The sequence below is a fragment of the Poromitra crassiceps genome, assembly GCF_964638095.1.
Source record: "Poromitra crassiceps genome assembly, chromosome: 10".
Classification (NCBI taxonomy): Eukaryota; Metazoa; Chordata; class Actinopteri; order Beryciformes; family Melamphaidae; genus Poromitra; species Poromitra crassiceps.
The window spans coordinates 41,343,195-41,367,051 of record NC_139631.1 but is presented as its reverse complement, the minus strand read 5'-3'; the positions used below and the strand labels follow the sequence as shown (position 1 = coordinate 41,367,051).

At 46.7% G+C, this 23,857-nt stretch overlaps 1 protein-coding gene across 1 annotated transcript in view; it reads right to left on the bottom strand.

Moving 5' to 3' along the window:
* bicdl1 (BICD family like cargo adaptor 1) overlaps window positions 1-23,857 on the bottom strand; it is a gene marked incomplete at both ends in the record, with an annotated part of 55,825 nt that overhangs the window by 16,852 nt on the left and 15,116 nt on the right. Inside the window, 4 exon segments of the mRNA XM_083644917.1 lie at window positions 872-1,051; window positions 2,057-2,203; window positions 5,147-5,158; window positions 6,351-6,467. Of these exon segments, the coding sequence (XP_083501043.1) occupies window positions 872-1,051; window positions 2,057-2,203; window positions 5,147-5,158; window positions 6,351-6,467 (456 nt within the window).

Here is a 23,857-nt window from a genome sequence, read left to right as displayed (position 1 = left end):
GTGCGTGTGCGTGCGTGTGTGTGTGTGAGAGAGAGAGAGAGAGAGAGAGCGCTAGTTTGTGCATATTTGCTGTCATCCCCCCAAAAATACTACTAATCCTATTCCTACTATTACTACTACAGTATTAATAATAATTACAGTTGTAGTCGGAGCATCACTTAGGTTGACGTAATTAAAACTGATTTTTTAACCCCTCCACAGACTTCATGTTAATAAGCTATAGTTTGGCAAGTCGGTTAGGACATCTACTCTGTACATGACACAAGTCATTTTTCCAAGAATTGTTGACAGATGATTTCACTTATAATTCACTATATCACAATTCCATTGACCTACACTAAGTTAACTGTGCCTTTGAACAGTTGGAAAATGATGTCATGGCTTGAGAAGATTGGGAAAGGCTAACTGGCGACATGATTGATTGATTGATAGTTTGGGTGAATTGGACCAAAGGGGTCCACCTTCCACAGGGGGTTTGATGATTCAACGAGCTGCAGGACTTTTCTGTGACTCAACACTTACCCGACACTAAACCCCACCTAGAGATCAAACACTATGAACATTTCATATCACGATTATAGTGGCCAAAATGATCACAGTTATCGGTTTTATATTGTTTTATATTGGTGAAATGTCTCAAAGACTGTTGCTAACGTTGTTTGATGATGGGCGGTATTTACCATGTTTTTTTCAAAACGCGGTAATCAAACACGTTTTTAATGATAATTACAATTTCAAACGGTAATACTAGCCGTCAGGAATTTTATCACGGTTTACCATTAAACCGGTAATGGTTTCATCCCTAACCCCACCCCTGTGGTGCTCAAAGCAGGTGAAAACAAACTCTCACTGGTTATCAGCAGTATGTTACCTGCTCCCTCTCCTGCTCCTGCTCCTCCTGCTCCATGCTCTGCTCTATCTCACACAGCAGGCTGGTGGGGTGGGGCGTGAGGCCCTGCAGGCTCTGCTCCTCCGTCAGCTCCTCCAGCCGCAAGCTCAGGTGCCTGTGGGACACCTGCACCTCCCGCAGCTCCAGCTGGCTCTGTCGCAACTGACACACACACACAACACACACACACACACACACACACACACACACACACACACACACACACACACACATCACAACACACACACAACACAGCAGGCAATGCTCAACCCATGGAATTCGACGCTGCACTTTCCTGGGTCCCTAGCAGCGCACCCCCCCCCCCCCCCCCAAGTTTGAAGTCAATCGGACGAACGGTTATTGAGATAAACCTTTTTTGTGTGTTGCCAGTAGGCGGCGCTGTGACTATGCACGTGTCCGAATTGCATGGAATTTGGCATTGCAATCTGTCGGCTCCCCAGCCGCGCACTCCCCAAGTTTGAAGTTGATCGAATGAACAGTTCTCGAGATAAACCGGAAAGGATTTTAGGTTGTTAGGATTATAATTTGGGTTAGGCTTAAATGAACAGAAACAAGACTCACGGTTGGAATCTAGACTTTGACCCTGGGGATCGAAACACGGCTCTCCGGAGCGAAAGGCACAACACCCGTAAGAAACACAGAATCCTGACACTTTATGCCGCGACCCGGCTGCAATGCTGGGAGTTAAACGGTGCAATAAGTAGGATTTTGTGCTGTCCAATGGCACACGAATCAGTAGGTGGCGCTCGGTAACATAAAACATAAAATGACTAACACATACCCAACGGGCATCTACAAAGACAGCTTTGTAGAAGGTAATTACCAAAAAGAAGATGTCCCTACCTATCCTCAAAGGCATGAGATCTAATAGTTGTGTCACTCACACAACCATCAGATGTCTGTAGGTCCTTGTCATGGCACTGCTCTCTACCAAGGGTGTAGGCCGGGTCCCCTTTAGTGAAGCCGCTGCATGTTAGATCGCCGCTCTGGCGGCAGGTGCCAGTATAATGTAGGTCACAAGGCCTACTGATGGCCTGGCCTGGCCTGGCCTGGCCTGGCCAGGCCAGGCCAGGCCAGGCCACCGGGCATTTGCCCGATGTGCCCGATTATGCAGTCCGCCCCTGTTCTCATGGCACTGCTCTCTACCTGTAGGTCCTTCTCGTGGCACTGCTCCTGTAGCAGCAGCGTCCTCTCCCTCAGGTCATCCACGGTGTTCTGCAGCAGCTCGTTCTCCTCCAGCATGGCGTGAACCCGGTGCTCCAGCTCCAGCTTCCTCTCCGACAGCATCTGAATCTGACGGGTCAGAGCGCAGGTCAAACCTCACGACGCAGGGAAACAGCCATTAAAAGCATACGTAGCTGGGGCTGTACTGAATAGTAAAAAAAAAAATCAGCATTCGAATATTAAAATATGAATCATGAATAATTTTAAGATATTTTTGGGTTTCGGTCAGCTTTCAAAAGTCAGTCACTATGCTCGTCGTTGCAGAGCAGACAGACCATTGCTAAGACGATTGCCGACTTCAGAGCAGTTTGCCGTATCCTTCTGTTGGAGTGTGGCTTGTGTGTTTATCTTGGATTGTTCCCATAGCAACATGTTGTGAATGCTGCTGATGACTGAATGAACAAACTACTAGAGCTTCGTGCACATGAATGGTTGATTGAGAAAACCAGAGATCATCCTAGACAAGATTTGTACTGTGTCATTTTCACTGCAAAAGAAAGTTGATTAAACGAAAAAGACCAGGCCACAGTTAATCTGATGAAACACTTTACTCAAATAGATTTTTTTTTTACATCATGATGACATCACGGCAGACATTTGAATATTTGTGGAAAACCTCAATCGAATATTCAAATGGAGAAGAAATGATATTCGGTACAGCCGTAGAAACAGCGGACGGGGGTTGTATTTTCTGGACGACAGGCGGCTCATTTTCTAAAAAAGGTTGTTCTCCGCACGAGGTGAGGCAAGCCGAGCTCTCGCACGAGATTACAAGTAGCCTACTCCCCCCGGCCCAAAGAGTGTTTGTAGCCTGGCACGGGCTTAGGCGTCGAGGGTTGCCACCCTCATATTCAGGAATGTCTTGGTGAAACCTTAGTGTCTCGACAGCACATGATAGCAGCTTATGAGTTCCCCTCCTCTCTGTGTAATGATGAATTCTGCCAACACATTTCTCATGGTGGGAGAACTGTTTGTCTGTGTCTTTGCAGCTTTCTTGTTCAGTTTTACCCTTCTCCCCACCATCACTGCTTTTGACCTACATGTGCTAACCTACTTCACAGTGCCGGAGCCACTCTGTGGCTTTTTACTAGCATAGCATCTGCATGGCCAGGTTCAGCACGTCCTTCACATGGTTTGTCTTGTTATGATAGCGTGTCACAAAGATATGGCTAGCAGCCATTCATCATCACAAGCTTGTCATGTTAACGCTGTGTGGTGCTGAGAGCAGACAGACATCGCAGCATCCGGCTAAATATAGAGCGCTACATGTAGCTTCTTCTCTGCAGTCGAGCTGTTTTCGCCACGGTTGTGTGTCTGAACTGTTTACATTGTTACGGTTCAGCTCCCCCATTTATCTGGCTGATATCACACATGAACAGTGTTGGGCGTTAGTCAGGACGTGTGTAATTAGTTAATTATTACTGATTACTCCTTTAAAAAGTAATAAAATTACTTATTACCAGTGTTGGAGGTAACTCATTACAAAAGTAACATATTAGATGTAATAATTACTTTTAGCAGTAACTTAGTAATGTAACTTATTACCAATAGGATTTCAGTAATATTATACCAGTTACTTTGTCAAGTTACAAATTGAGTTACTTTTTTTTCTTTTCTTTCTTTTAATCAAAGCACATACAGTACTTGTATTTAAATAAAGATACAATCATTTCCTAATCAAATTGTGTGTTTTTATGCAAATAACCAGTATAGATGACAATAACAAAGGAATAGGATAAGATTTAGAATTTTGGATGGTTTACACTGACTTCAAGATGGTTGAAATTATTTTTCGCGTGATGGTTGCGGGGCGGCAATGTCATTCTGCTACTGCTGTTATTTTGGTGAAAGTAATGCAAAAGTAATGTAATAATAACCAACAAGTTACTCTACACAGACAGTAATACTGTAAAGTAACTTATTACATTCAAATGAAAGTAACTAGTAATATGTAGTATATTACATTTTGAAAGTAACTTTCCCAACACTGCCTATTACTTGGTATCAAAAGTAATTCATTACGTTACTTGCTACTTTACTATTTTACTTTAGCTAACCCCCCTTGCGTAAAGTGATGTACTGTACAACATGTTTAGTAGCCAGCTCCTTTTAGAACTGAATCCACTTTATTGGAACAATAATTATCATCACAGGAGTCAACAATCAGCCAAACTGCAGACTTGTTATTTATTTGCCTACAGGACAAAAAACTAATCGTGTTGTGGAAATGCAGTAAGTCTCACATCGCCAGACCTATCTATCTCCACACTTTGTGTGAGAAAGTAATGCAGTAGCTTGAAGTTACTTGGATTGGTAACTGTTTCCGAAATTGTAATCCCTTACATTACTAGTTACTGGGAAAATAATAAAATTACAGTAACTAAGGTACTGTAACTAAGTTAGTGCCCATCACTGTACATGAAGGAAGACACGGCCGGCTCACTGACATCACAACACGTCTCACATCTCACAGCTGACCAAGCACGTTATTCATGCTCAAGCTGAGGAAACAGGGATTGCCATACTGATAAGTGTTATTAAATACATACAGTACAGTATATTTCATTCATTTGTGTTATTGATATGTAAACCGTTTTTGGGCTTAGATCACTTTAATTTTGGTCAACAGTGGATGACAGCTGATATTTTTTAACATACCGCCCAAGACACCACTTTTGGTTATGTAGCCTACTATAGGTGTAGCATTTTGTGTGTGTGTATGTGTGCATATATATATATATATATATATATATATATATATATATATATATATATATATATATATATATATATATATATATATATATATATATATATATATATATATATATATAATGAATCCACCATTAAAAGATTCCATAATGTAGCATACTGTATATATATATAGAGGAGATTACACACACAATTCAAAAGTAAAAGCAAACTCTTAGTGCAATCCTTGTTTCTATGTGTTCCAATAAGTCACATGCAGCATGCAGTCTGACCAACAGACAGCGGGCGGTAACCACTCACTTCTAGCCCTTGCTGCTCCATCCGAGAAGGGGAGGAGGGGGGGGGGGAGAGAGAGGGGGGGGGGGGGTAGAGAGGGGAGGGGGGGGGGGGGGGGGGAGGGGAGAGGGGGGGGGTAGAGAGGGGAGGGGGAGAGAGAGAGGGAGGGGGAGGGTAGAGAGGGGAGGGGGAGGGTAGAGAGGGGAGGGGGAGGGTAGAGAGGGGAGGGGGAGGGTAGAGAGGGGAGGGGGAGGGTAGAGAGGGGAGGGGGAGAGAGAGAGTGGGAGAGAGAGAGGGAGGGGGAGGGTAGAGAGGGGAGGGGGAGGGTAGAGAGGGGAGGGGGAGGGTAGAGAGGGGAGGGGGAGAGAGAGAGTGGGAGAGAGAGGGAGGGGGAGGGGGAGAGAGAGAGTGGGAGAGAGAGGGAGGGGGAGGGGGAGAGAGAGAGTGGGAGAGAGAGAGGGAGGGGGAGAGAGATATGAGGGAAATGATTACAGAGTGTGAAAAGTGGGAGCAGCCCTGAACAGGAAGTTCCCTGGAAGAGGAGCATCATTCCTTGAAGCCAGTGAATAAGTTAGGTAACGATAACAAACTGCTCTCTGAAATACGTATGTGATTGTTTGTTCAAAGTGCTGTTTCACTTACAACAGATTTTAGTAGAGTAGTAGTAGATTTAGAGTAGTAGAGTAGAGTAGTACTAGAGTAGTAGATTTAGAGTAGTAGAGTACAGTAGTACTAGAGTAGTAGTACACCAGTAGATTTGCTCCCCTCTTATGATCACAGGAGCTCTCCTCCTCAACATTAGCTGGCCGTGGATCTGCTGTCACCTCCGGCATTCAAGGCTTTCCTCTCAGCATCAATACTTGCAAAAAGGCTCAATGACTTGTTGAGAAGAAGCGGCTCCTCAACACGAAATAATCCAAACCTGACTCTACTTTTCTCTGTTACAACTTTGAGGCTAGGGGTTTGACGGCTGACTGTTCGTGGACTCAACAAGTACCAATCAATCAATCATCTGTCAAGCTGTCAATCAATTAATCAGTCAATCACCCAGCCAGTCAATAGAATGGATCAGACACAGGTTGTATAAAGCGACACATCAAGCATCAAGCATCAAGAGAGTGTGTGTGGACATCGAGCAGAGTGTGTGTGGACATAGAGCAGAGTGTGTGTGGACATAGAGCAGAGTGTGTGTGGACATCGAGCAGAGTGTGTGTGGAGAGGAGCTCACCTCTGCCTGGAGACTCTCCAGCCGTGTCATGTGCTGCCTTGTAGATACGCTCTTCTCCCTGAAGTCGCTCCGTAACGAGTGAACCTGAGTGGACAGCTGCCTCTCCACCTCTACAGCCTGGACACAGAGAGAGAGAGAGAGAGAGAGAGAGAGAGCATGAGAGGGAGGGAGAGAGAGGGGGAGGGAGAGAGAGAGAGAGAGAGAGAGAGAGAGAGAGAGAGAGAGCATGAGAGGGAGGGAGAGAGAGAGAGAGAGAGAGAGAGAGAGAGAGAGCATGAGAGGGAGGGAGAGAGAGAGAGAGAGAGAGAGAGAGAGAGAGAGAGAGAGAGCATGAGAGAGAGAGAGAGAGAGAGAGAGAGAGAGCATGAGAGGGAGAGAGAGAGAGAGAGTGAGAGAGAGACAGAGAGAGTCAGTGAGTAGAGGGGGAGGGCAAGAGAAGGAGAGAGCATGAGAGAGAGAGGGAGAGAGAAGAGGGAGGGCAAGAGAGGGAGAGAGAGAGAGAGAGACACAGTAGTGTGAGAATGTGTTCCAGTAAGTGTGTGTTATTCTTCCAGTTTGTTGATTTAAATAGGCCTTTATCACAAGCATGTCTGAGAGGAGTGTGGACAATGTGTCTACTACAGTAGATCTAACTCAACACATTCACTCATTTGACACATTTATAGGACAAGCATACGGGAAAACTACTGTAGGCAAGAGCAGATTTTAGCAAGACTATTCTCCAGCCTAACCAACCCAGCAGCCTGGCACTATGTATCTACTGTGTATCTATCTACTGTATCTATCTACTGTGTGTGTGTGTGTGTGTGTGTGTGTGTGTGTGTGTGTGTGTGTGTGTGTGTGTGTGTGTGTGTGTGTGTGTGTGTGTGTGTGTGTGTGTGTGTATCTATCTATCTACTGTGTATCTATCTACTGTGTGTATCTTATCTACTGTGTATCTATCTACTGTGTGTATTTATCTACTGTGGGTGCATCGGTCTGTAGCCATTAAAGGAACACTCCGCCCATTTTCAACCAGCTTTGTATCATTAGAACATCAGTAGTATATCAGAAAACTGTAAACGGTTTTGAAGTCTGTCATTTAATTTGACAGTTATTGAGTTTTAAAGTGTGGACCAGTGACATCACTGGTCCACACTAACTCAAATGAATAACTCATTAACTCAAATCAACTCTCAATAACTGTCAAACTAGATGAATGATGAATACGGTAGTTTGACAGTTATTGAGAGTTGATTTGAGTTAATGAGTTATTAATTTGAGTTAGTGTGGACCAGTGATGTCACTGGTCCACACTTTAACACTCAATAACTGTTAAATTAAATGACAGACTTCAAAACAGTTTACAGTTTTCTGATATACTACTGATGTTCTAATGATACAAAGCCGGTTGAAAATGGGCGGAGTGTTCCTTTAACGAGTGATTGCGTTTTCTTTCTTTTGTTGCTGCTACAGTCAGTATTCTCAGGAGGCATCTGTCATTTCCTGTTCTTGCTTCTGGTCGTCTGTATCACCCAGATAAAGTGACTTGCACCTCAATGGAATCTGCCATTCAACAATATAATATAGTGCCTGGTTGCTTCTCCTAATGCTCTCTCTCCCAAAATAGCTGGAAGTCTGGGCAGCTCCAAAACACTGCTGCTGGTTTGCCTCCCCAGCATGGCTTTCCCAACATACTGTATCAAGGTGACTCACTTGAGTCTGATAAGGAACCGCAAGATACTCCTTGTTATTCTCACGTACACACACACACACACACACACACACACACACACACACACACACGCACATGCACGCACACACACACACACACACACACACACACACACACACACACACACACACACACACACACACACACACACACACACACACACACAGTTCATTGTGAGTGAGTCACCCCCCCCCCTGTTCCTGTAAATGCTGCTTTGATGCTGTTCCTGTGAAGTTTTAGCTAACGAAGCCACAACCTTATTTTCTTTTTAAAATCTGAAATAGTTCACTCCTCACTCTCCACTGCAACAGACTCACTCCTCACTCTCCACTACAACAGACTGTCACTCCTCACTCTCCACTGCAGCAGACTGTCACTCCTCACTCTCCACTACAACAGACTGTCACTCCTCACTCTCCACTGCAGCAGACTGTCACTCCTCACTCTCCACTGCAGCAGACTGTCACTCCTCACTCTCCACTGCAGCAGACTGTCACTCCTCGCTCTCCACTGCAACAGACTGTCACTCCTCACTCTCCACTGCAACAGACTGTCACTCCTCACTCTCCAGACTGTCACTCCTCACTCTCCACTGCAGCAGACTGTCACTCCTCACTCTCCACTGCAGCAGACTGTCACTCCTCACTCTCCACTGCAACAGACTGTCACTCCTCGCTCTCCACTGCAACAGACTGTCACTCCTCACTCTCCACTGCAACAGACTGTCACTCCTCACTCTCCACTGCAACAGACTGTCACTCCTCACTCTCCACTGCAGCAGACTGTCACTCCTCACTCTCCACTGCAACAGACTGTCACTCCTCACTCTCCACTGCAACAGACTGTCACTCTTCACTCTCCACTGCAACAGACTGTCACCCCTCACTCTCCACTGCAACAGACTGTCACTCCTCACTCTCCACTGCAACAGACTGTCACTCCTCACTCTCCACTGCAACAGACTGTCACTCTTCACTCTCCACTGCAACAGACTGTCACTCCTCACTCTCCACTGCAACAGACTGTCACTCCTCACTCTCCACTGCAACAGACTGTCACTCCTCGCTCTCCACTGCAACAGACTGTCACTCCTCACTCTCCACTGCAACAGACTGTCACTCCTCACTCTCCACTGCAACAGACTGTCACTCCTCACTCTCCACTGCAACAGACTGTCACTCTTCACTCTCCACTGCAACAGACTGTCACTCCTCACTCTCCACTGCAACAGACTGTCACTCCTCACTCTCCACTGCAACAGACTGTCACTCCTCACTCTCCACTGCAACAGACTGTCACTCCTCACTCTCCACTGCAACAGACTGTCACTCTTCACTCTCCACTGCAACAGACTGTCACCCCTCACTCTCCACTGCAACAGACTGTCACTCCTCACTCTCCACTGCAAAAGACTGTCACTCCTCACTCTCCACTGCAACAGACTGTCACTCCTCACTCTCCACTGCAACAGACTGTCACCCCTCACTCTCCACTGCAACAGACTGACACCCCTCACTCTCCACTGCAACAGACTGTCACTCCTCACTCTTCACTGCAACAGACTGTCACCCCTCACTCTCCACTGCAACAGACTGTCACCCCTCACTCTCCACTGCAACAGACTGTCACTACTCACTCTCCACTGCAACAGACTGTCACTCCTCACTCTTCACTGCAACATACTGTCACTCCTCACTCTTCACTGCAACATACTGTCACTCCTCACTCTGCACTGCAACAGACTGTCACCCCTCACTCTTCACTGCAACAGACTGTCACTCCTCACTCTCCACTGCAACAGACTGTCACTCCTCACTCTCCACTGCAACAGACTGTCACTCCTCACTCTCCACTGCAACAGACTGTCACTCCTCACTCTCCGCTGCAACAGACTGTCACCCCTCACTCTCCACTGCAACAGACTGTCACTCCTCACTCTCCGCTGCAACAGACTGTCACTCCTCACTCTCCACTGCAACAGACTGTCACTCCTCACTCTCCGCTGCAACAGACTGTCACTCCTCACTCTCCACTGCAACAGACTGTCACTCCTCAATCTCCACTGCAACAGACTGTCACTCCTCACTCTCCACTGCAACAGACTGTCACTCCTCACTCTCCGCTGCAACAGACTGTCACTCCTCACTCTCCACTACAACATACTGTCACCCCTCACTCTCCACTGCAACAGACTGTCACTCCTCACTCTCCGCTGCAACAGACTGTCACTCCTCACTCTCCACTGCAACAGACTGTCACTCCTCACTCTCCGCTGCAACAGACTGTCACTCCTCACTCTCCACTGCAACAGACTGTCACTCCTCAATCTCCACTGCAACAGACTGTCACTCCTCACTCTCCACTGCAACAGACTGTCACTCCTCACTCTCCACTGCAACAGACTGTCACTCCTCACTCTCCACTACAACATACTGTCACCCCTCACTCTCCACTGCAACAGACTGTCACTCCTCACTCTCCGCTGCAACAGACTGTCACTCCTCACTCTCCACTGCAACAGACTGTCACTCCTCACTCTCCGCTGCAACAGACTGTCACTCCTCACTCTCCACTGCAACAGACTGTCACTCCTCAATCTCCACTGCAACAGACTGTCACTCCTCACTCTCCACTGCAACAGACTGTCACTCCTCACTCTCCACTGCAACAGACTGTCACTCCTCACTCTCCACTGCAACAGACTGTCACTCCTCACTCTCCACTGCAACATACTGTCACCCCTCACTCTCCACTACAACATACTGTCACCCCTCACTCTCCACTGCAACAGACTGTCACTCCTCACTCTCCGCTGCAACAGACTGTCACTCCTCACTCTCCACTGCAACAGACTGTCACTCCTCACTCTCCACTGCAACAGACTGTCACTCCTCACTCTCCACTGCAACAGACTGTCACTCCTCACTCTCCACTGCAACAGACTGTCACTCCTCACTCTCCACTGCAACAGACTGTCACTCCTCACTCTCCACTGCAACAGACTGTCACTCCTCACTCTCCGCTGCAACAGACTGTCACTCCTCACTCTCCGCTGCAACAGACTGTCACCCCTCACTCTCCACTGCAACAGACTGTCACTCCTCACTCTCCACTGCAACATACTGTCACTCCTCACTCTCCAGACTGTCACTCCTCACTCTCCGCTGCAACAGACTGTCACCCCTCACTCTCCACTGCAACAGACTGTCACTCCTCACTCTCCACTGCAACAGACTGTCACTCCTCACTCTCCACTGCAACAGACTGTCACTCCTCACTCTCCAGACTGTCACTCCTCACTCTCCACTGCAACAGACTGTCACTCCTCACTCTCCACTGCAACAGACTGTCACTCCTCACTCTCCACTGCAACACTGTCACTCCTCACTCTCCACTGCAACAGACTGTCACTCCTCACTCTCCACTGCAACACACTGTCCCTCCTCACTCTCCACTGCAACAGACTGTCACTCCTCACTCCCCACTGCAACAGACTGTCACTCCTCACTCTCCACTGCAACAGACTGTCACTCCTCACTCTCCACTGCAACAGACTGTCACTCCTCACTCTCCGCTGCAACAGACTGTCACTCCTCACTCTCCGCTGCAACAGACTGTCACTCCTCACTCTCCACTGCAACAGACTGTCACTCCTCACTCTCCACTGCAACAGACTGTCACTCCTCACTCTCCACTGCAACAGACTGTCACTCCTCACTCTCCGCTGCAACAGACTGTCACTCCTCACTCTCCACTGCAACAGACTGTCACTCCTCACTCTCCACTGCAACAGACTGTCACTCCTCACTCTCCACTGCAACAGACTGTCACTCCTCACTCTCCAGACTGTCACTCCTCACTCTCCACTGCAACAGACTGTCACTCCTCACTCTCCAGACTGTTACTCCTCACTCTCCACTGCAACAGACTGTCACTCCTCACTCTCCAGACTGTCACTCCTCACTCTCCACTGCAACAGACTGTCACTCCTCACTCTCCAGACTGTCACTCCTCACTCTCCAGACTGTCACTCCTCACTCTCCACTGCAGCAGACTGTCACTCCTCACTCTCTACTGCAACAGACTGTCACTCCTCACTCTCCACTGCAGCAGACTGTCACTCCTCACTCTCCACTGCAACAGACTGTCACTCCTCACTCTTCACTGCAACAGACTGTCACTCCTCACTCTCCACTGCAACAGACTGTCACTCCTCACTCTCCACTGCAACAGACTGTCACTCCTCACTCTCCACTGCAACAGACTGTCACTCCTCACTCTCCACTGCAACAGACTGTCACTCCTCACTCTCCACTGCAAAAGACTGTCACTCCTCACTCTCCACTGCAACAGACTGTCACTCCTCACTCTCCACTGCAACAGACTGTCACTCCTCACTCTCCACTGCAACAGACTGTCACTCCTCACTCTTCACTGCAACAGACTGTCACTCCTCACTCTCCACTGCAACAGACTGTCACTCCTCACTCTTCACTGCAACAGACTGTCACTCCTCACTCTCCACTGCAACAGACTGTCACTCCTCACTCTCCACTGCAACAGACTGTCACTCCTCACTCTCCACTGCAACATACTGTCACTCCTCACTCTCCACTGCAACAGACTGTCACTCCTCACTCTCCACTGCAACAGACTGTCACTCCTCACTCTCCACTGCAACAGACTGTCACTCCTCACTCTCCACTGCAACAGACTGTCACTCCTCACTCTCCACTGCAACAGACTGTCACTCCTCACTCTCCACTGCAACAGACTGTCACTCCTCACTCTCCACTGCAGCATCAGCTATCAGCTGAGCTTATTGGACGGATGGGATCAGGCCACAGAGAGCCCGGCCGGACCTCATTAGCATAAAGCTGCACTCAGGAAGCTGCCATTCACAATATTAGGGCAGGACGGACTCCGAATTCTGTCAGTCCAATCGGATTTGGCTGTTCAATACGAATATTCGACGGATCTTTTTTCACCCGAACTCATTATCGTCACTGCCCAGAGCACTGACCAGACCTAAATGATAGAAGCTAAATATGTCCAACAGTGTAAGAAGCTAAGAAGCAAATGATTTGTAAACTGGCTGCCGATTCCATTTTTCCAACCCTGACAAATGAGACTCACATTTTTATTTAAGAATTGAACAATTTCTATTGAGTCACTAGGGACTGAGGGGAAATGATGGTGTGTTTTTAAACTCAATAAGTACAGCCAGTCACTGTTATGTCAGCCTGAAGTGCAATTAGACCGAGGCCTCTAGGTGGCGCTATGATGTCTATAAGAGCTCTTCAGTTCACACCATTCATGTCAGACTGGCTTCAGTCCACTGTCCTTAGGTAACGCTGGTTACAGTCTGTGCTTGTATGTTGTCCTTAGGTAACGCTGGTTACAATCTGTGCTTGTATGTTGTCCTTAGGTAATGCTGGTTACAGTCTGTGCTTGTATGTTGTCCTTAGGTAATGCTGGTTACAGTCTGTGCTTGTATGTTGGCCTTAGGTAACGCTGGTTACAGTCTGTGCTTGTATGTTGTTCTTAGGTAACGCTGGTTACAGTCTGTGCTTGTATGCTGTCCTTAGGTAACGCTGGTTACAGTCTGTGCTTGTATGTTGTCCTTAGGTAACGCTGGTTACAGTCTGTGCTTGTATGTTGTCCTTAGGTAACGCTGGTTACAGTCTGTGCTTGTATGTTGTCCTTAGGTAACGCTGGTTACAGTCTGTGCTTGTATGTTGTCCTTAGGTAACGCTGGTTACAGTCTGTGCTTGTATGTTGTCCTTAGGTAACGCTGGTTACAGTCTGTGCTTGTATGTTGTCCTTAGGTAACGCTGGTTACAGTCTGTGCTTGTATGTTGGCCTTAGGTAACGCTGGTTAGTCTGTGCTTGTATGTTGGCCTTAGGTAACGCTGGTTACAGTCTGTGCTTGTATGTTGGCCTTAGGTAACGCTGGTTACAGTCTGTGCTTGTATGTTGTCCTTAGGTAACGCTGGTTACAGTCTGTGCTTGTATGTTGTCCTTAGGTAACGCTGGTTACAGTCTGTGCTTGTATGTTGTCCTTAGGTAATGCTGGTTACAGTCTGTGCTTGTATGTTGTTCTTAGGTAACGCTGGTTACAGTCTGTGCTTGTATGCTGTCCTTAGGTAACGCTGGTTACAGTCTGTGCTTGTATGTTGTCCTTAGGTAACGCTGGTTACAGTCTGTGCTTGTATGTTGTCCTTAGGTAACGCTGGTTACAGTCTGTGCTTGTATGTTGTCCTTAGGTAACGCTGGTTACAGTCTGTGCTTGTATGTTGTCCTTAGGTAACGCTGGTTACAGTCTGTGCTTGTATGTTGTCCTTAGGTAACGCTGGTTACAGTCTGTGCTTGTATGTTGTCCTTAGGTAACGCTGGTTACAGTCTGTGCTTGTATGTTGTCCTTAGGTAACGCTGGTTACAGTCTGTGCTTGTATGTTGGCCTTAGGTAACGCTGGTTACAGTCTGTGCTTGTATGTTGGCCTTAGGTAACGCTGGTTACAGTCTGTGCTTGTATGTTGGCCTTAGGTAACGCTGGTTACAGTCTGTGCTTGTATGTTGTCCTTAGGTAACGCTGGTTACAGTCTGTGCTTGTATGTTGTCCTTAGGTAACGCTGGTTACAGTCTGTGCTTGTATGTTGTCCTTAGGTAACGCTGGTTACAGTCTGTGCTTGTATGTTGTCCTTAGGTAACGCTGGTTACAGTCTGTGCTTGTATGTTGTCCTTAGGTAACGCTGGTTACAGTCTGTGCTTGTATGTTGTCCTTAGGTAACGCTGGTTACAGTCTGTGCTTGTATGTTGTCCTTAGGTAACGCTGGTTACAGTCTGTGCTTGTATGTTGTCCTTGGGTAATGCTGGTTGCAGTCTGTGCTTGTATGTTGTCCTTAGGTAACGCTGGTTACAGTCTGTGCTTGTATGTTGTCCTTAGGTAACGCTGGTTACAGTCTGTGCTTGTATGTTGTCCTTAGGTAACGCTGGTTACAGTCTGTGCTTGTGCTCTGCTGGGAGTCTCTGAAAAAGAGCATCCACAACAGCTCTGCTTCAGCTCCACTATGAACAGAAACTAATACTACACTCTGGTGACAAGTGTGCCTTCTTTGCTGTGTTTGCAAAGGAGAGTCAAGGAATTCCTATAGAGGTATTATCTGTCTATAGGGCTTGTTGTTGAGTCTATATGGCTGGAATATTAAATATTAAATATTAAATAATTCCTACAATAATAATACATTAGAAAAGACATGAAATTGACTGTGATGCAGTGTAGCCCCACCTTCCCCATCTGTGATGCAGTTGCAAGAATAATTTGCAACTACAATTTGTCGCATGTCTGACGTTTATTATTAATGTTCTTGTCATATTATTGTCTGCTAATGACTCTTAGTCAAGTCAAGTTAATATTTGTATAGCACATTTCATACACAAGGACAATTCAAAGTGTTCACATAAACGGGTTGACACAAGAAAATAAAAGAATAAAAGAAGAGAATAAAATAGGCATTTAAAAACATCACAACAGAACTTTAAGAAAGAGCATAAAAAGTGCATTAAGCGACAGGTGCAGCAGTTACAAAAAGAACAAAAAACTGACAGAGGACTCATTGGGTTTGCATAATAGAATAAATCAATTTTTCTCTATTAAATCCCCCGACATCATGATAAGAAACATGATTACACACACATGATTGGAAAGATGTCCATAACCTTTATAATAGTTGGACTCGAGCCTTTAGAGGCCACATATATCATATGTGTCATAAAAGTCTTTAGTCTATTTTTAAAAGTGAGTAAAGTTGGGGCAGATCTGAGGTCTTTAGCCAGTATTCACTTCCAGTCACCAGTAGGGGTGGGGGGAAATCGATACAGATACTGTAGTATTTTTTCTGGCAATATATCATATCACATGAATGCCAAGTATCGCGATATTTTATTATATAAATTGTTGAGTGCATGTAACATTTATGACAGGTTTTTATGACAGTGTTGGTGTCAGTCTGTCTGCTTGACAATCCCATTTTGCTGCAAGAAAAATGATTGAAGTGAGATTTTTCTCTCATTAGATAAAACATGTTGACAAAGTTTTTTCCTTTGGGGACATCATTTGCAGTTGAAAAAAGGTAATAAATCACAAATATTTTTAAAATCGCAATATTATCGTGTCGTGAGTTAAGTATCGTGATGTCGTATCGTAGGGACTCTGGTGATTTCCACCTCTATTCATCAGATGTGCTTTTTTCTTTACTTGGTCAGAATGAGCACAGGAGATAATAGTCGCTGCTGTTGGAGGAAAACCATGTTTTGTAATTGAACTGAAGGTTCAGCTGGACCTTTATAATGCATCAGTGGGGATGCAACACATTCAAAAGTGCACTAACATTCCCAGAATGCATAGCCGTTAATCTGAAAACATGGCCTGTTTTCTCAATGTGTGAAAGTGTGACTTTTTAAAGAGCAAGATGCATCTGTGTAGGGCTGTCCTCCACTCAGGATTCTGCCAGTCAAATCCGATTCGACTGTCCAATGTGAATATTCGACTATTCTATACAAAAAAATAAAAAATAAGAATAAGAATATCTTCAGTGATTATTTCAACCACATTAACAGTCAATACAACAGAGTGATGGGGACATATTTTGAGCATTTAAAAATCAATAAGAGACTGTATATGATCATGCAAGATTTGAGTTGCCAACGTCGGGCTATTGGATCATGTATTTGTCTGAATATTGAGACAGGCTGGTCTCAATATTATTATACTAATTATATATTATAATTAAAAAAAATCTTTTTTAAATTAAGCTCTTATAGCCCAATCTTTTATATCACCGTTTAAACATTAAAACAACATGTAGCCTACATAGAGACAGTCGGCATGTGTGGGAACGCCCACAAAATGTTAAACGGCTGGCGCGCGAGTGGGGTAAAACCGCCGATATATCTCAATGGGCTGACTCACTAAAGGACGGTGCTGCGGCTCTAAACTACAGGTTTGGGGGTTCTACAGCAGAACACAAGACGTCTGCTCAGATGTGCGTTTACTGCGGTGGTTAAATCCCCGATCGTGTCTGCCTGGGCTGGGCTATCAGCTAAATTCTAACTTTGCTGAATGGATAGAACGGGGGATTTACCCCACCCTGACCACGCCCCCAGCCAGGTTGAGCCAGCTAACCCAGCGTCTATTGTGGGCGTTCCTAGAGTCTGTACGGGCGTTCCCAGACATGCCGACTATCTCTATGGAGAACAACTTAAACAGTTCTTTAGCCTATTTCCCAAAAACGAATGGGTCTAAATAAATCTAAACAAGCTCCATGGACTGACGAGCCGTCAGTGGAGGTCAGTGCAGAGGCAGGTCACAGCAGTGACCCAGTGGCCCACTGCACCGAGGAAAAACAGGAGAGCTGACCACACACACACACTGACACATCTGCTGACATTCCTCTTCATCTGAGCAGAAAATCCTCACATCCCAGATCAAGCATTATCGGCACGACAGTACACACAGACACACACAGGCACGCACGCTGCACACACAGGCACGCACGCTGCACACACACACACACACACACACGCACATGCACACACACACCGCGCGCACACACACACACACACACACACACACACACACACACACACGGGCAAGTGAGACTGCTGCGACAGAATCCAGGGCAGCAAAGTAGGGCTCAGTGCAGAGATCCACACACAGGATTCCCACACCTTCTTATACATCAAACTCAGGGAATTTTCAAGGTCTTTCCAGGCCCGATTCCCTCTAATTCAAGGCCTAGTTTGAGACACGGAGCAAAGGTTCATTACTGTTACACCACTGAGAATCTCACTAGTATAATAAGGTGGATGAGAACTAGCAGCTTTACAGAAGGTCACAGACAACACTTAAAGTGAAGTGAGAGGCTTATGATGTGAACACTTCTCAACTGTGCTGTGTTAAGCCCATTACTAACATTACGTTGCGTCAAATGAACGTCAATTTCGAATTCTTGCACAAAATATATAAATTCAAGCACTTTCAATGACCCACGTCTATTTAGGTTTATTTTCAAAAACTTTCAAATTCACAAACTTTCAAGGATTTCAAGGAGCGTGGGAACCCTGGTTCTACTCTATTTTCCAGAGAGCAGACAGGCAGAAACGTACACATCATCACAGGCTCTGACTAAACTCCACAGTATGACATCATCACAGGCTCTGACTAAACGCCGCAGTATGACATCATCACAGGCTCTGACTAAACGCCACAGTATGACATCATCACAGGCTCTGACTAAACTCCACAGTATGACATCATCACAGACTCTGACTAAACTCCACAGTATGACATCATCGCAGGCCCTGACTAAACTCCACAGTATGACATCATCACAGACTCTGACTAAACTCCACAGTATGACATCATCACAGGCTCTGACTAAACTCCACAGTATGACATCATCACAGGCCCTGACTAAACTCCACAGTATGACATCATCACAGGCTCTGACTAAACTCCACAGTATGACATCATCACAGGCTCTGACTAAACGCCACAGTATGACATCATCACAGGCTCTGACTAAACTCCACAGTATGACATCATCGCAGGCCCTGACTAAACTCCACAGTGTGACATCATCACAGGCTCTGACTAAACTCCGCAGTATGACATCATCACAGGCTCTGACTAAACTCCGCAGTATGACATCATCACAGGCTCTGACTAAACTCCGCAGTATGACATCATCACAGGCTCTGACTAAACTCCGCAGTATGACATCATCACAGGCTCTGACATCATCACAGGCTCTGACTAAACTCCGCAGTATGACATCATCACAGGCTCTGACTAAACTCCGCAGTATGACATCATCACAGGCTCTGACTAAACTCCGCAGTATGACATCATCACAGGCTCTGACTAAACTCCGCAGTATGACATCATCACAGGCCCTGACTAAACTCCACAGTATGACACATGACGTGACAGACACATGAGGTCTTTTCTGTGGTGACGCCACCCCAGCATCACGCTGGCCACGCCCTCTCCATCACACAGCTCTGCAGAGAGAACATTGCCATGGTAACAACACATGGACTTTCAATTCGCATGTCACTCTGGTTGTCATGGCAACCGGGGAGAGGCCCGATTGGCGGAGCTGTGACATGTGGTCTGCTGGTATTTCCCTTGGTCATTTGCACAGAGCGCTGTCTAAGTCTAGTCTAGACTCCACCTTCATGTGATTGCATAACGATTCCTTATGCGATTGTGGCTGAGTATCGTTTAAAAAATGACCATCCCAGCATCAATACCAGTAAAAACCCTTTAGGCTTAATGTGATAATATGATACCAATGAGGCCATTTACACCTGGCGTTAACATGTGTTTTCTGTGATCAGATTGCAATCAGATTGTGCTTTATCACCTGAAAGTACAGGTGTAAACACCCCCAAAACGCATTGAAGAAGGATTGCAATCTGATCGGCCAAACCACCTCCGGAGGTGGTCAGGGATGCATTGTGTGTACACATTGAACACAAGTGTAAATGCAATGTGTCCTCTCAATCTGGATACAGCAACTTTATGCGGATTGAGAGGACAACCATTTCTGCCATCAGATTGCAATCAGATTGCGATCTGATGGCAGAAAACGCATGTTAACGCCAGGTGTATATGGCCTCAATGAGTACTTCATACATTTTTAGTTTTTTTACTCTTCATTTAATACCCATCATGTGAATGGAAGCATACAGTTGCATAAAATGCCACCACATCTCCTCATCCAAATAGCTTTTACACAAATTCATTTTGAAAGTGTTCAAATTGTTGAAATATGTATTCAATAACAGTACAAAACTGTACTGTACAAGTATTATTTGGGCAGTGTGATTTTAAACAAAGCTCATTAAACTAGCTCACCAGCCAGTTAGTCCTCTACATACAGTATCTTTTTAATGCAGTACTCACATGCACTACAGTACTGTACTGATTTATTTTCGGTTGATACCTCAAAAGGTATCGAGGACCGATATCCAGGCATAATTAACGAATCCTCCAAGGGAGAGCAGGTGCCCATTAGAAAGCCCTGATACCAACAGCCACAGTGAGCTGATGTCTGTTAGAAAGCCCTGATACCAACAGCCACAGTGACCTGATGTCTGTTAGAAAGCCCTGATACCAACAGCCACAGTGGCCTGATGCCTGTTAGAAAGCCCTGATACCAACAGCCACAGTGGCCTGATGCCTGTTAGAAAGCCCTGATACCAACAGCCACAGTGGCCTGATGTCTGTTAGAAAGCCCTGATACCAACAGCCACAGTGGGTTGATGCCTGTTAGAAAGCCCTGATACCAACAGCCACAGTGGCCTGATGTCTGTTAGAAAGCCCTGATACCAACAGCCACAGTGGCCTGATGCCTGTTAGAAAGCCCTGATACCAACAGCCACAGTGGCCTGATGTCTGTTAGAAAGCCCTGATACCAACAGCCACAGTGGGTTGATGCCTGTTAGAAAGCCCTGATACCAACAGCCACAGTGGCCTGATGCCTGTTAGAAAGCCCTGATACCAACAGGCCACAGTGGCCTGATGCCTGTTAGAAAGCCCTGATACCAACAGCCACAGTGAGCTGGTGGGAGGCAGCGGTGACTGGATCTGAACTAAAGCTGATGGCTGGAGAGCCGCCCACGCAGGGAGCATCTTCAACACAGACTGGAGATGACGAGAGACTGTTTGAACACATTGTGAAATAGTACAGACGTTACACCTGGGTTCATGGTGGTATGACGTTACAGACGTTACACCTGGGTTCATGGTGGTATGACGTTACAGACGTTACACCTGGGTTCATGGTGGTATGACGTTACAGACGTTACACCTGGGTTCATGGTGGTATGACGTTACAGACGTTACACCTGGGTTCATGGTGGTATGACGTTACAGACGTTACACCTGGGTTCATGGTGGTATGACGTTACAGACGTTACACCTGGGTTCATGGTGGTATGACGTTACAGACGTTACACCTGGGTTCATGGTGGTGTGACGTTACAGACGTTACACCTGGGTTCATGGTGGTATGACGTTACAGACGTTACACCTGGGTTCATGGTGGTATGACGTTACAGACGTTACACCTGGGTTCATGGTGGTATGACGTTACAGACGTTACACCTGGGTTCATGGTGGTATGACGTTACAGACGTTACACCTGGGTTCGTGGTGGTATGACGTTACAGACGTTACACCTGGGTTCACGGTGGTATGACGTTACAGACGTTACACCTGGGTTCACGGTGGTATGACGTTACAGACGTTACACCTGGGTTCATGGTGGTATGACGTTACAGACGTTACACCTGGGTTCATGGTGGTATGACGTTACAGACATTACACCTGGGTTCATGGTGGTATGACGTTACAGACGTTACACCTGGGTTCATGGTGGTATGACGTTACAGACGTTACACCTGGGTTCATGGTGGTATGACGTTACAGACGTTACACCTGGGTTCATGGTGGTATGACGTTACAGACGTTACACCTGGGTTCATGGTGGTATGACGTTACAGACGTTACACCTGGGTTCATGGTGGTATGACGTTACAGACGTTACACCTGGGTTCATGGTGGTATGACGTTACAGACGTTACACCTGGGTTCATGGTGGTATGACGTTACAGACGTTACACCTGGGTTCACGGTGGTATGACGTTACAGACGTTACACCTGGGTTCACGGTGGTATGACGTTACAGACGTTACACCTGGGTTCATGGTGGTATGACGTTACAGACATTACACCTGGGTTCATGGTGGTATGACGTTACAGACGTTACACCTGGGTTCATGGTGGTATGACGTTACAGACGTTACACCTGGGTTCATGGTGGTATGACGTTACAGACGTTACACCTGGGTTCACGGTGGTATGACGTTACAGACGTTACACCTGGGTTCATGGTGGTATGACGTTACAGACATTACACCTGGGTTCATGGTGGTATGACGTTACAGACGTTACACCTGGGTTCATGGTGGTATGACGTTACAGACGTTACACCTGGGTTCATGGTGGTATGACGTTACAGACATTACACCTGGGTTCATGGTGGTATGACGTTACAGACGTTACACCTGGGTTCATGGTGGTATGACGTTACAGACGTTACACCTGGGTTCATGGTGGTGTGACGTTACAGACGTTACACCTGGGTTCATGGTGGTATGACGTTACAGACGTTACACCTGGGTTCATGGTGGTGTGACGTTACAGACGTTACACCTGGGTTCATGGTGGTATGACGTTACAGACATTACACCTGGGTTCATGGTGGTATGACGTTACAGACGTTACACCTGGGTTAATGGTGGTATGACGTTACAGACGTTACACCTGGGTTCATGGTGGTGTGACGTTACAGACGTTACACCTGGGTTCATGGTGGTATGACGTTACAGACGTTACACCTGGGTTCATGGTGGTATGACTAACCAAAAGGAATCAAATGTGCGTCTCCATGGCGTCACTGTGATGAGTCACTGGAGGCTGCTGTGCACGGATAATTAGGTAAATGCCTGCAGAAAGCCTGGGGGGGGAAGGGGGTTGAAGGAGGCAGAAGTGACCATGGCTATAAAGCATGCAGACAATTGTGCTGGAGTCAGTACGTCGCTGCCCCCTGGTGATGTAATTACAAATCCCCCCCCCCCATACCCCCTCCCCCTTCCCGGTTCACTCTGATCAGATTAGGCCACTGGAGATTAGCTGTCCTGTCCTCACACCCCACCCCACCCCAGACCAGACCAGACCAGACGAGACCAGAGCCGAACAGCACACATTCTAAACCGCTCTACTCCCGGATCGATGTGTGCGTATTGCATATCACGTGTAGTTTTATTAGCAGTGGAAAACTAAGCCTGGAATCTCCACAGGGGCTGTTTGTGTGGCCCGAGGCTAAACTGTTAGCTCTGTTATTACGTGCAGGATGGAGCAGCGTTGTTGTGGCTCCTGATTGAATGCATACGGCAAGGAGGGCTATTAGCACGGATTACAGCATAATCCCCTCAGCGCCCTGTGACTTAGTGACATCACTTCCTGTGGAGTGGCCCCGCCTCCTCCATGTCATCCCTACGGCGGACAATCAGGGGGGAAATCACTTCCTCCACAGGAGCTATTACGAGGGCGTTTTTCCAGAAATCTAATGTCTGACTGAAATATCCGAAATATACGTCAGTCATATTCAGTCATTCTGACTGTGATGTAACCATGGCAGCCGCAAACTGATTAGCACTGTCATCCGCTCCTCCTGTTTGTGTGCTATTGTAAACCCCCCCCCCCCCCCCCGGAGGCTGTGAACGTGACTGCGCTGTCAATTAACAGTCTGCTCCCCCAATACATGTGTGTCTGTTTAGATTTCCAGCAGCAACAACAAGCTCATAATGACTTGTTGGCAGGGCGCCTCAGAGGAAGCAGCAATGTAGACAATGTTAGTTTGATGATCGAACGTTTACACGCGCTCTGCATACAGAGTCAACATGATGTAACGGCCACATTCCACTGAGTCCGTGTTCGGTCCGTCTGCGCTGCGGTACGGCTTTCGGAGCCGATACGTTTCCGCTCTAATCAATGTGTCAACTCCCACCTACTCCGCTGCGTTGCGTGTCTACTCCGTCCCAGCTCCGACGATCCGGAGCTCTCCGAAAAAGATACGCAAGCCTTCTATTTTTCACGGCTGTCGGAGCAAAGCCGCAGCAAGTTGGGCGGAGCCAGGCGTGGAGTCAACAGGGCAGAGGT